The 13,952-nt window shown below is 40.3% G+C and overlaps 1 protein-coding gene across 1 annotated transcript in view; it reads right to left on the bottom strand.

Moving 5' to 3' along the window:
• The window catches only part of BANK1 (B cell scaffold protein with ankyrin repeats 1), a 163,772-nt gene that overhangs the window by 96,082 nt on the left and 53,738 nt on the right, over positions 1-13,952 (bottom strand). The window contains exon 6 of the mRNA XM_032224352.1: positions 5,189-5,312. Coding sequence (XP_032080243.1) covers positions 5,189-5,312 — 124 coding nt within the window. The remainder of the gene's footprint in view (positions 1-5,188; positions 5,313-13,952) is intronic.

Here is a 13,952-nt window from a genome sequence, read left to right as displayed (position 1 = left end):
TGTGGAACAGAAGCTTCCAGAAGCTATTGCTTTGAAGCTGTTTGGATGCTTGCTTCAATATTATATTTCATCGGGTCTGTGTATTATAGTTTATTATTATTGTAGATTATCACTTTCTTGGTGGCAACACTGAATTTCCTCAGATTTACAAAACCTGATATGTCCATTATTTTCTCTGTCAACTCAACAAGTGTATTTTTCTTATTAAATGGAAATGAACATTTTTCTGATAGGATCATTTCCTGAACAGGTAGCCTTTTATTCCCTATCATCACCACCTTGCTCGGAGCCCACTGTAATTACTGTTAATTACAACTTTTGACCTGTAAACCTACATTTTCAGCATCATAGGGAAAATCTGAATGCACGAACAGCCATTATCTCAGGAAAACCACAGCATGAGGTGCATGGCACATTGTAGTCTTTTTTAAAATCTAGATGAATTGGATAACAACCCAGCAAGCAACATCTGCAAATAAAGTTTCAGAAAATATTGTTACCTTTATTTATTCCTCCAAAATTATTGGCCCTAGAGAAGAATTTACAGACTGAATTTGCACTGAACTGCAGCACTGCTAAAATAGATCTTGTTAGGAGATGTCCAATTTATGTTTTAAACTACTAAACTTCTAAACTGTGGTCACTTTTAGAAGTTTAAAACATTGAAGCATCCAGTTCAGGGGTGGGTTCCTCCCGGTTCGCCCTGGTTCGCATGTACCGTTTGGTTGGTGAACCTGGAAGTAATTAACTTCCAGGAATGCCAGTGCTGGTCCTGGCCCCTGTCACTGCAAAGCCCTCTTTTGCCGGTGCGTCGCAGCTCACTTGCTTGCTCCCCTGCCCGTCCGCAGCTCGCTCGCTCGTTCCCCCACCCGTCCGCATTAATCCCAGCCTGCCGCTCACTGATTGGCTGGAGTCCAGCCAATCAGTGAGCGGGCTGGAGGCGAAGCGAAGCGTTTGAAAGATTCGCACTTGACCTCCATTTGAAAATTCCCTTCAGCCTTTGCCTTCCAGGAGCTTGCTGCTTCCCCCTCAGGTAAGCAACTAAGTCCCGGCGGCGGGACTCGGGAGGCTTTGGGTAGGTGGCGGTGGCCCAGCTTTCACGAGGGAAGGCCTTCCCTAGCAAAAGCCATGGGCTGGCGCATGCCACATGGCCGAAGCCAGGTGGGGGGTGGTAGCGGCAGAAGCGGCGGTAGCGACCGAAGGCGGGTGGGGGGTGGTGGCCTAGCTTTTGCAAGGGAAGAACTCCAGGCCTTCCCTCACAAAAGCTGCGGGCTGGCGCATGCCACGCGGCCAAAGCCGGGTGGGGGGCAGTAGTGGCGGTAGTGGCGGTAGCGGTGGTAGCGGCTGAAGGTGGGTGGGCAGCGGCCTAGCTTTGCAAAAGCCGCGGCCTGGCGGCGAAGGCGGCCTACCTTTCGCAAGGGAAGCCCCCTGCCCCCCCTCTCCAGCCTAGCCTGGAGAATTTTTTAAAATAGTTTTACTTAAAAGTATTGACTGTAGAATATTTTAAAATGGTTTACTTCAATTTATTGTTTGTGGATTCTTTTTTTAAATTGTCTTAGACTATTTTATTTTTTGCTAATGTTTTCTTTGTGATGCAATATGTTGCTTTTAAGTGTTCAGACCAGTTTATGTGTCTCAAAGTGGCAGGTTTCTTGCAAGGCAGCTTTGCCAGATTTAGTGTGTTTCACCCTCGTTGTTTAGGTAATTCTGTGGTGGTTGATGTGAGTGCCTGTCCTTTATAATTTTCCACATTGCCTTGATGATTTTTATTCCAGTGACTTTGTCTTTCCTGTCCTTAGGCTTAGGAAAAAAAACTGGTTTCATTGGCAGTCTTTTGGGGGGAAGATTCTTATTTTTTGGTGTTTTTCTGGCACTGTCATAGTCTGTGTGTGTGTGTGTGTGTGTGTGTGTGTGTAATGTCCCGCAGTTATCTACGCATTAATAATGATCTAGTAATATTAATAATATCTAGTAATTAGTAATATCTAGTAATAACATCATCTTGGCCACTCCCACCAGGTCACATGCGCGGCAGGCCACTCCCACCCGGCCACATGGGTGGCAAGCCACTCCCATCTGGTCACATGGGTGGCAAGCCACTCCCACAAAGGAAGCCACACAGAGTAAGTTCGAACAATTTTTGAAACCCACCCCTGATCCAGTTTCATATGTAATTTTAGCAAGCAGTATGGAGGCCAAAGCATGTGATTCCTTCTCCCCCCTCCTCCTAGGACAGGAGAGGATAGAATAGAATAAAATAGACTAGAATAGAGCTGGAAGGGACCTTGGAGGTCTTCTAGTTCAGCCCTCTGCTCAGGCAGGAGAACCTATACCATTTCAGACAAGTGGCCAGAGGTAGTATTCAGCAGGTTCTGACCGGTTCTGGAGAACCAGTCAGAAAATTTTGAGAAGTTCAGAGAACCAGTAAATATCACCTCTGACTACCCTTCCCCCAATCTATTCTCTGCCTTTCAAGTCCCAACTCATCAGGAGGGAATGGGGATTTTGCAATATCCTTCCCCTGCCATGCCCACTAAGCCACGCCCACCAAGCCATGCCCACAGAACCAGTAGTAAAATTTTTTGAATCCCACCATTACAAGTGACCATCCAGTCTTTTCTTAAAAACCTCCAGAGATGGAGTGCCCACGATTTCTGGAAGCAAGCTCTTCCACTGGCTAATTGTGCTTAATGTTAGGAAGTTTCTCCTTAATTCCAGGTTGCTTTTCTCTCTGATTAGTTTCCAATCATTATTTCTCTCTGGTCCTTTGGAGAATAATCTGCCCCTCTCTACTTTGTTGGCTGCCCCTCAAATTCTGGAATACTGCTATCATGTCACTCCTAATGAAACCCTTAGTTTTGCTTCGCATCCAAGAAGCTTCTTCCGCTCTGATTGGATGATGGGGAATGGAAGGATCTATACTCCTTGCAGACCGCTGGTCATTTGCATTCCTTTAGCAAGTTGTTAAGGCCACCTGCATCCTTAACACCTGAGGTTTATCTGCATCATCAGGGTCATCTGACTAGCACAAATGGGTGTGGAGCCTTCTTGGAATTGTTGAAAGGACTGTGTTGTAGACTGGAGATAGTTGTTGTCACATCCCTCCCTCTCTGTTGAGAGAGGGCTGTTCACTTTTGACATAGATGGGCTCTTTGACCCCTCTTTCAAATCAGTGGTCCTCTATCCAAAATGTGGACTTTTCTCTCTTCAAAAGAGTGGCCTTTGTATTTTAAATGCAGGTGGATTGCTAAACCTAGTCCTGATGGCTTTGTTCTCCTATATTTGGACAACCATGTTACGACAACCATGATCTGAATCTTCATAGACATCTGTATTCTGTTATGGGCAGAAAATGCCAGCTGACATGATGCCACATTTGTCCATTACCTTCAAATGCAATTCAATGGAAGGAATCAAAAGTGATTCATGATGGCCTGCACGTACATCCACTTTCACCCAGATGCTAATGGGTTCTAAGCTGTTGATGAGTAATTAGCAATGGGATCTTAGAGTCATGGGGAACAGCTCAACGAAAATGCCAGCTCAGAGTGCCACTGTTGTAAAAATGTATTCGATATTATTATCAGCATTAGAACAGTTGCCCTCTGAAGAAAGTTTAGAATATCTGCAGTATTTTAATGTGAAGTGAATAGAAAATAGGAGACATGATAAGCCTACATCAAATAATGTATGGAATAAAAAAATATGGGCAAAAATGTTTTCCCTCTACCATTATGTAGTATCATTCTTTAAAACTAAATATAGACAGAATCAAGATCAATCAAAGTTAGTATTTTTGAGGTGAGACAGTTTAGGTATGGATTTCATTGCCATCAGATGTAGTAGAACACAGAATCACAGGGCCGAAATGACTTATCCTGTAGTCTAGCCCTTATACCAGGGATCCCCAAACTTGGTAACTTTAAAACTTGTGGACTTCAACTCCCAGAATTCTCCAGCCAGCTATGCTGGAATTATGCTCACTGGAGAATTCTGGGAGTTGAAGTCCACAAGTCTTAAAGTTGCCAAGTTTGAAGATTTCTACCTTATACAATTGTAGTCAAATGGTTGTCCAGTCTATTTTTGAAAATCTCGAGTGATGGATTGGTGAAGCTACTGGTTTAATTGATTTTAAAAAGGGGACTGGACAAATTCATGGACGATTATCTATTCATAGCTGCCAGTCTTGAAGGCAGTTTCCCACTTCTTAAATGATTTTCTACCATTTCTTAAATATAACATAGAAGAATGGCTAGAGTGGAAGAAAAGTGGATAGGACATTAACTATTTTTATCTTACTTTCACTCTTACTCTTACTCTTCAGATTTTCTGAATTTCTACAGGTACCCCTGCTGTGGTACAAAAAGGTAAATTTGAATGCTAACTATAATTTCACCACCTTACTTGAAACCAACAAAGATTCATTTATTTTACCAGTAAATTTTTTTAAAAAAAAATTGCATTATGAGCAGGGGTAATTCAAAGAACTGGCACCTCTGGCTGGCCCCAAAGTGGGGCAGGAATGGAGATTTTGCAATACCCTTCTCCTGGAGTGGGATGGGAATGGAGTTTTTGCAGTATCTTTCCTCCGTCATGCTCACCAAGCCACGCCCACAGAACCGGTAGTAAAAAAAAATCACCACTGATTATGAGGGGCTTTTGTTTAATGTTAAAAGCAGTCAATCAGCCAGCCAGCCAGCCAGCCAGCCAGTGAAACGTATTTCTAATATACATCATTAAACATAATTCTTCACTTCACTTCTCCTTTTATATTTTCCCCCTAATCTCTTAGGCCTGGGCAGTCTCAAGCTATTTATTTATTCCGGTTACATCTTTCCAACTCTTTCTAGGATTATGGATGTTTACCGTCACAAATCAACAATTAAGACATCCTTAGATAAAATAATCAATGAACAATTTAAAACATTCATAGTAATAATCTATAAATTAATATTGCAACCCAGCCAAATAAAATTGATGAAACAACTATCAGCCAATAATAATAAAAAACTCAATAAATTATGCACAGTGTCTTCTTCACATTGTTGATTGGAGGAGGGGGAATGTTGACATTTTGTGAAACGTGAGGTTCTCACAAAGTGTGTCCTGTATTAACACGTATGAAAAATGACCCTGATATGAACCTTTTCAGTAAACAAATCAGACAAAGGATAATATACGTACATACCAGTTTCCTGGTCGTGATCCATGACTTCATTTGGAAAGCTGCTAAAATCATGAGAAATGATTGAACTCTTTAGCAAGAGTGTGAGAACGTTATCCATTTTCTCTGCTGATGAAAACTTGAAAGCCTGTGGGGTTGAGATAGAGGCAAAGAAAACAAAGAATAACCTGAGGGCATACAGATTTGTACCGTTGTCCAAAAGCAAAAAAGCAAAAAGAGCAAGCTCATGTGGGAATATTTTGCACCACTGAAGTTGGAAACGGTGATTAGCTTTTAAGAGAGTTGCTGGTGATCTGGTAAGAGGGAAAATTTCTCAGATGGGTTTAAGGGCATAGAAAATCACTGAAGATTATTGGAAGTTTATCATGACAGCTATCTTCTGGAGAAACACAAGTCCTGAAAAGTAATCAAAGTAATTAAAGGACAGCCTTACTATGCCAGAGACAGCAGCTGTGGTGTTCTGGGTGGACTTCTTATAATGGAACTTACAATGTTACGGAAGTGGGTTACTTCTGCAGATCCTCCAATTGTGGAGTGGTGTGTTTCCAATTAATTACAAAGCAGGATGTCATTTCGATTTTTCCCAACAGGAAGCAGGTTTATATGTAAGGAGGAGGTTGAGAAAGTAAAGGTGGTAGCCATAACTGAATGAAATCAAAGACCCATCCCTTTGCAGATGATACAATACCTTGTGTGTCCAATCATACTTGGTCAATAAAGAATTCTATTCTATTCTGTTCTGTTCTGTTCTGTTCTGTTCTGTTCTGTTCTATTCTATTCTTTGTTGTATGTAAAAGGATTGGCTTCAATGGCAAAGTTCTGATTGTTATATTGTTTGATTTTTTTTTTAGAAAGGAAACATTTGAGAAGCTGCAAGCCAAGATTTCAGGCTACTATTTGTTTGTTTTAGTAACTGCAAGGGTGCAGTCTTGCCTTTACATCTTATTCATTGTCAGCTCTCCATCCATCAAGAACAGGGCAATCTATCACCAGGAAGACAAGCACCATGTCTGTTGTTCAAGACACATTTTGAGTTTTCACAATGCAAATTGCCTTCTGGTAATGGCTCATTAGAAAACAGGGCAAGCCTGGTTTTTGTCCTCAGGCCAGTGCCAGTCAGAGTATTGTTTTTCTTGGGCTTAAGACATGATTGGACTTCTGATTCCAGCAAATTGGATGGCTGCATCTACTTCTTCATATTCCTGACTAAAGGAAGCAGAAGTGAAGCAAAGTGGCCGTTATGTAGCTTAATTTCTTTTCTCTGGAGTAGTGTTCCTCTATCTCTATGAATTTAAAAATGCATGGACTTCATCATCCAGAATTCCCTAGTGGCAGGGGAATTCTGGGAATTGAAGTCCAAACATCACAAAATCATGGAAGTTGAGGAACATCACTCAAGGGGATCTAGATAGCCCCTGGACTCCATAGCATAGATGCTGCTCTCTCACTGAGAGACTGGACCACCAAATTGGCTGCATTTAGAATGGCTTGGAGATGATAGGTCAGTTAAAGTTCAGGAGCGTTGAATCTGATCCAGTAGGACACCCCGTTCTCTTATGTGTATTCATGTGATTCTCCTCTTTCCCCTTCCTTGTTGATTGTTGTTATTAATGCCTTTTAGTTGTGACAGCCTATCAGTTCTGGTTTGCAAGATTTTGTGCCTTTCAGCTTATTTGCCCACTTTTCCTTTCCATACTTTCTCTGAAGCACATTCATATGGGACTTAGTCATAGAATAAAGGTTTTTTTAAAAAAAACAAACAGATATTCACCTGAGCATCATGAATCATTTCAAAAACAGAAATGAATAATCAGTAAGGCATGTTTAAACACTGCTGGGGCAAGATATAAGAGATTGAAATATAAGGATAGGAGATCTTCTTTCTGAATCTTCTGAATCATGAACTCCCTGGAAAATTTTAGCCATGCATTCTCTTGCAGCCTGAGTTATTCACCCAGGACTATTGGGAAATGTGGGAAAGTTTTCAAATACACTGTTAGAACAAAATGGGATCTGCTGTGTATGAATGTAATTTTCCAGTGTTTGCTCCCAATACTCCAAGCATTCCTCCGCTCAAAGATATGCATATTTTGTGAAACTGCATAAAAATATCTATATATTCAGTAGACAGATGAATAAGTGAAATGGTATCAGTTGTCAGTGGAGGCCCCATTTTTGTAGTCCTGTTATAAGATGGCAATTCCAGATGATCAGACTTTCTGCCTCCCAATTTTCTGAATCTAATAGAAAACATACTTCTAGACTGAGCTGTGTTGTTTTGAGTATTTTCAGATTTTTGGAAATATCAGATGTCGTCTCTTGACATGACTGTAACAGTACTGAGATACTGAAAGTAATTGCAGTTGAGGTCCACAGTTACTATGTGGTCATGGACAAAAGTGATCTGTAAGAGTTGACACCAATTTGATAGCATATAATCATTCAACCAATTAATCGAACAGTAGTCTATTATGTAGTCTGATGAAAAAGATGTCCATCTTCCTCAAACAACAGGATTATTCCATTGTCAGACTATTTCTGAGATGAAGGAAATGCCACCAGGAACATCCTATCTGAGTGTCTTACACTTAGACATATTTTCTGTTTTCCCTGTACACAGCTTCCTTTATTTAGTGCTGGGTAAAAACAGTTTTATTTTGGCTTTTAGAATGTTAACAGTTTAATGGTTCCTGTGTGATTTTATTGTTATTCATAAAATGTTGTTATTTGTTGCTCTTTTATTTTTATATCACTTATATTTCATCATTCTGACATAAAGAACAGGCTAGTAGTATTATGATAAATAAATAATACTAATTAGCTAATTGGTCTCACTGGAAATTTCTTTCTGAGAGCTTGCCATTATTTTTGTATTTATTCAGAAAATTATAACCTACTTTTGACTTTACACCAGAGAGATCTACAAGAACATGAAAAAGAATATAATATAAAATCTTACATTTAGCAAAAAAGAAGCAACATTTATTCATTTTAATATCTTATTATTTTAATAAGATATTATAAAATATCTTATAAAATATCTTAATATTTTATATCTGGGGGTGGTGGTGGAATCCTTTAAGATTCAAGCATCTGAAAGTCAATCATATTTTGAACATTACTTTATACCCTGAACAAACACCAGTAATTCTTACTTGACCGAGCTCAGATGATTGTATTCCATGTGTCAAGGAATCTCAGAAATATATTTTTACGGAATAACTGAGTTTGGCATTATATAGATTTAATTGTGTTAAGTTAGATCATTTTGGAATTTGTCTTTAATTATCATAGAAGGTGAGCCATTTATATGTTTTTTCTTTAAAAATGTACTCTGAAGGAAAATAATGAATTGGGAATCTAAAACTGTGGACAGGCATATAGGTAGAAGCTAAAACATATGAAGAATGGTTACAAGAACTGGGCATGGCTAGTCTAGTGTGGAGAAGGACCAGGGGTGACATGATAACAGTGTTCCAATATTTGAGGGGCTGCCATAGAGAGGAGGAGACCGAGCTATTTTCCAAAGCACCTGAGGGCCAGACAAGGGATAATGGATGGAAACTGAACAAGGAGAGATTCAACCTGGAAATAAGGAGAATATTTCTGACTGTGAGAGCAATCAACCAATGGAACAATTTCTTTTAAGAAGTTTTGGCAGCTTCATCACTGGAAACTTTCAAGAAGAGAGTGGACTGCCATCTGTCAGAAATGGTAAGGTCTCCAGCCTTGGCGGGGGTTGGAATAGATGACCTATAAGGTCCCTTCCAACTCTGTTAATATGTTATCTGAATATATGTAAAGAAAGAATTCCAGATTGTTCTTTGAAGAATCTTTTGCGTAAGAGGGCTTTCACGATGGGGACCTCATTTAGATCCAGTGGTATAAACCAAGTTGTAACAAGGCAGGGCAATCCAGAAAAGGAAATGATTATTTGTAAGCTCCTTGCAGCTGGTTACACTTGACCACACGAAACCTCACAATATGTCTAAGTCATGGGCTATGATTTGAATGTAAGAAAATATTTGTGGAAAATTTGATATGAGTTCTAAGAATTATGGGCTAAGAACTATGGGACACAGTGGCTCAGTGGCTAAGATGCTGAGCTTGTGGATCAGTAGGTTGACAGTTCAGCAGTTCGAATTCCTAGAGCTGCATAATGGAGTGAGCTTCTTGTCCCAGTTTCTCCCAACCTAGCAGTTTGAAAGCATGTAAAAATGCAAGTAGGAAAATAGGGACCACCTTGTTGGGAAGGTAACAGTGTTCTGTGTGCCTTCGGCGTTTAGTCATGCTGGAATGGAGATGAGCACTGCCACCTAGAGTCGGGAACTACTAGAACATATGTGTGAGGAGAACCTTTACCTTTAGGTAGCTAGCTTGAAGATGACAGGTGAGACTTATTTTATAGTCTGCTATAATTGACAGTATATCCAGAGTCACAAAGGAGATGCCCATGTCTGTTAACTGGAAATTTACAGTAGAATTTAAGATCTTCTGCATGAAAACTGTGTAACAATCTTTCCTGCATATACTCTGCATCAAGTCATAATTTGCCAACCTCGTTAATTAGTAGACTTTTAACCTCAAAGTTTTCCTCAAATGTACAGAAAGTACAACTGTGATGATGGTGATAATTGTAATGTCCTCAATTTAGAGTTCGTATTATTAAGACAATAATTAGTGGATGAGATGAGCAAAGTGTGAAAGTTCCATCTTGCTTTTGCTTTATAACCGTGTGCTATTGAACAGACTCTTTGTACTCTTAAAAAATTATTTGGAAGGCATTTACTTCTGTTTTTAAACAAGTGCTAATAATGTAATGCATCATTTTTTTTTATTAATCCTTTGTTATGAGCAGAACGCCTTAGGCTACAGACATGGTAGATTTGTCACATGAAAATGAGGCTGTCTGAATTATAAACACAGCTATTATTTTTGTTCTTGCATTGCAATTACAATGTAGACATGTCAAGTGCCCTCAGACTGCCCATTGTACAAATGATATTTCAATTTCTTTACTTTTCTGAAACAGACTTTCCTTCCTCATTATATGGGGGAAAAGAAGAAGCCTTTTTGCTATAGATTTTGCCCTCTTTTGTTGGATTTCTAAAATTACAGCGATGACAAACCTATGGCATATGTACCCAAAGTGGCTCGTGGAGCCATGTTGCCTGGCACATGCAACTTCATCCGTTGCTCTTCTGGATTTATGGCGTGCATGAGCACACGATGATCAGCTGGCCTTTGTGCGTGTGGCAGTGCCGGAAACTGGAAGAACTGGTCTTCTGTTTTCTGGCATGACCATAAGCACCAGCACGCTGATCGGAGTGTGTGCAAGCATGGCAGTAACTGGAAGACTAGCTGGCTGGTGTGCTTGCGCGTACTGGAAACCAAAAGTTCATTTTTCAGTTCTCATATGCCTCCCTGTTATCTCCTCTTCTGGGTCGTGGCCCAGATGAGTGCGTGCATGCGCTATCTTTTTGACACTCAGTGCCGAAAAGGTTCGCCACCACTGGAATAAGACATTTGCATGGAAACTGTGAAGTTTCCAAAGATTGAATAGCTACATATGATGGACCCATGTTAATTTTAAAACCCTATTGTTTCGTCTATGGTAATTTCATTACTTGTTTATTATTAATTTCCATCTATGGATTCTTGGACAACAGATCTACTTGCTAAGAATAGATCTACAGAGGTGATAACACAGATATAAATACTCTGATTCTATCTTCTTATTTATTTACAGAAGGTAATTCAAAAGATGTTGCAGGATCTGGAGTTAGCTTCTGAAATCTGAACCAGCAGTTCCTCTCTCTTGCACAAACAAGAGGCCTGTTTACTCTGTTGATCACAGACTTTGAAACTTGCACTTATTTTCATTCTGATGATATCACACACACACACTGCATTTGTGCAAGGAAATCTATAGCATTAATGAATTGTAAACTATACCTGAAGCATTTATTTTAATAAGCTGAAAATTGGTTACTTATATAATAAATAAGCAAAACTAGGAACATCATAACATGCTTTATATATCTGATCAAACATGTTTCCAACTGGTCAGGCCAAGAATGAAATAATGGAATGGAATGATATCATTGCACATTATGACATGAGGAAAACAAATGAAGCATCTCTGACATCCATAAATCTTATGGGCACCAAGCTATGACAATACTGAGTCTTTCTAAATCATATAGCAAGACTCTTATGACAAAGGACTGACAAGATCAAAGTGGGCAGTCATAAAAAGAAATCCTAAAAAGAAACTTTAATTTTAAGACTGACTAATATAACAAGAGACCTACTGAATTAGACAAAGGATTGTCTAGCCAACATTCCGACTCTAACAGAAAGCTCAGGGACATGAGATCAATAGTCTTGTTTCTGTTTTGAAAGCAAATGCATCCTTCATGAACGTGTTCATGTATGCGTCTGATCTCCCTTCTAAAAAAGTAAATCGGTGGCAATTGCCACATCACATGGTAGCACATGTATAAAGAAAACACACACACACACACACACACACACACACACAAACACTTTCTTCCTTGACCAAATTTCCCTCTATGTGACAACTCTTTATTTTTAGGGCATTTGCTTTCATTTCCTTGCATATTGGGTTACTCTTTTTTTCTGACCATTTCCAAATGAACAAATAGAAAAAGAAAGTAGTGTAGTAACAGATTTGAGTAAAGCAGCAATCAAGTCTGCTAGTCTTCTAGGGCTCCATGTGGCTCCATAAGGTTGAGGGTTTGAGCACACTTGCACCCCCTACCATTTATAGTGGTACACATAGGGGTGGTATATACTTACCTTCCCTACGGGTTCACAAATGTGAGTGCGCGCATGCTCTTTGGGCAAAAGAAATGGCCTAAATGAGATGCGATAGAGCCGGGGAGGGTGGTGGGAGCCACCCGTGATTTCTGCTACTGGTTCGGCTGAACCGGTCCGAACCGGTAGAATACCACCTCTGGGTGCACACCAGTGCCTCTTGCTATGTTTGGTTTTGTTCCTCCTGTTTTAGTCAGTGGATTGCTTCTTTATACCTGTGATGGTGAACCTATGGCACATATGCCACAGGTGGCACATGGAGCCATATTTGGCTGGCACGAGAGCCATCAAATCTGGTGCGGGTGGGCCAGCTGATTTTTGGACTTCCGGGAGTTCAGGGGAGGCCATTTTTGCCCTCCTCGGGCTTCAGGAAAGCCTCTGGAGTATGGGGAGGGGTTCTGCATGCATGCACAGGGGGAGGGGGGGGTCGCATGTGCAGGTGGGCAGGAAGGATTGAATTGGTGTGGGTACACACAATTGTGGCAGACCATAAGAAAAAGGTTCGCCATCACTGCTTTATACCATTCTGCTATTCTTCATATTCATTCCTACTTCTCTTATCCTTATATTTCTTTTCTAGTTTCCTGGTTGGTTGTTTTTAGTAAAAAGGCCACAATTTGCAACACGCCAGGTGTTGCTCACCTGTACCGCCCAATATTCTTACAGGATGCGACCAATATTTGGAATGCCATCTGTTGCCTATTCCTGCATTAAAACATTGACCACGTATTTTACATTCATTTATTTTTCATTGCTCCCTTATCTTGGGCATTCAACAAATGTTGAATAGTGATGAAGAATTATACCAGTGACTTCACACTGCTGAGTTGGAATGATTAAAAGATATAGCAGCTTCAGAGTAACACAGTTGCTTATAGTCCGTGTTCCTCATCCCTAGTATGACTCTATTCTCATTATTGCCCAATATAAATCATTTTAGAAGGCAATACGGGTAGTCCTCGACTTATAACCACAACTGAGTCCAAAAATTCTGTTGCTAAGTGAGACGTTTGTTAAGGGAGTTTTGCCCCATTTTACAACTTTTCTTGCCACAGTTGTTAAGGGAATCCCTGCAGTTGTTAAGTTAGTAACACAGTGGTTAAGTGAATCTGACTTCCCTTCCGACTTGTCAGAAGGTCGCAAAAGCAGATCGCATAATCCCAAGACACAGCAACTCTCATAAATACATGTCAGTTGCCAAGGGTCTGAAATTTGATCATGTGACCATGGGGATGCTGCAATAGTTGTAAGTGTGAAAAACAGTCATGAGCCACTTTTTTTCACTGCTATTGTAACTTTGAATGGTCACTAAATGAACTGCTGTAAGATGAGCATTATCTATATACATTTCTACTTCATATTTGCATAGGTCTGAAATACTAACTTTCTGGTATTGGCATTTTCATTCTAGCATGCTGATACCCAACATTATTTTTTTGGGGGGGGAATCTACTGTTTAATATTATTTATTTCATTAGGTAAAGGTTCCCCTTGCACATATGTGCTAGTCGTTCCCGACTCTAGGGGGCGGTGCTTATCTCCATTTCAAAGTCGAAGAGCCAGCGCTGTCCAAAGACGTCTCCATGGTCATGTGGCCAGCATGACTAAATGCCGAAGGAGCACAGAACGCTGTTACCTTCCCATCAAAGGTGGTTCCTATTTTTTTACTTGCATTTTTACATGCTTTCAAACTGCTAGGATGGCAGAAGCTGGGACAAGTAATGGGAGCTTATTCCATTATGCGGTGCTAGGGATTCAAACCGCCGAACTGCCAACCTTTCTGATTGACAAGCTCAGCGTCTTAACCATTGAGCCACTGCATCCCTATTCCATTAGACCAGTGGTGGGATTCAGCCAGTTCGCACCTATTCGGGAGAACTTTCTAAGGAGTTGGGAGAAGCGGTTGTTGGAAGAAATCTTATTTTGT

Source organism: Thamnophis elegans, chromosome 9, assembly GCF_009769535.1.
Source record: "Thamnophis elegans isolate rThaEle1 chromosome 9, rThaEle1.pri, whole genome shotgun sequence".
Classification (NCBI taxonomy): Eukaryota; Metazoa; Chordata; class Lepidosauria; order Squamata; family Colubridae; genus Thamnophis; species Thamnophis elegans.
The sequence above is the reverse complement of the archived record's forward strand: the minus strand, read 5'-3'. Positions and strand labels throughout refer to the sequence as shown.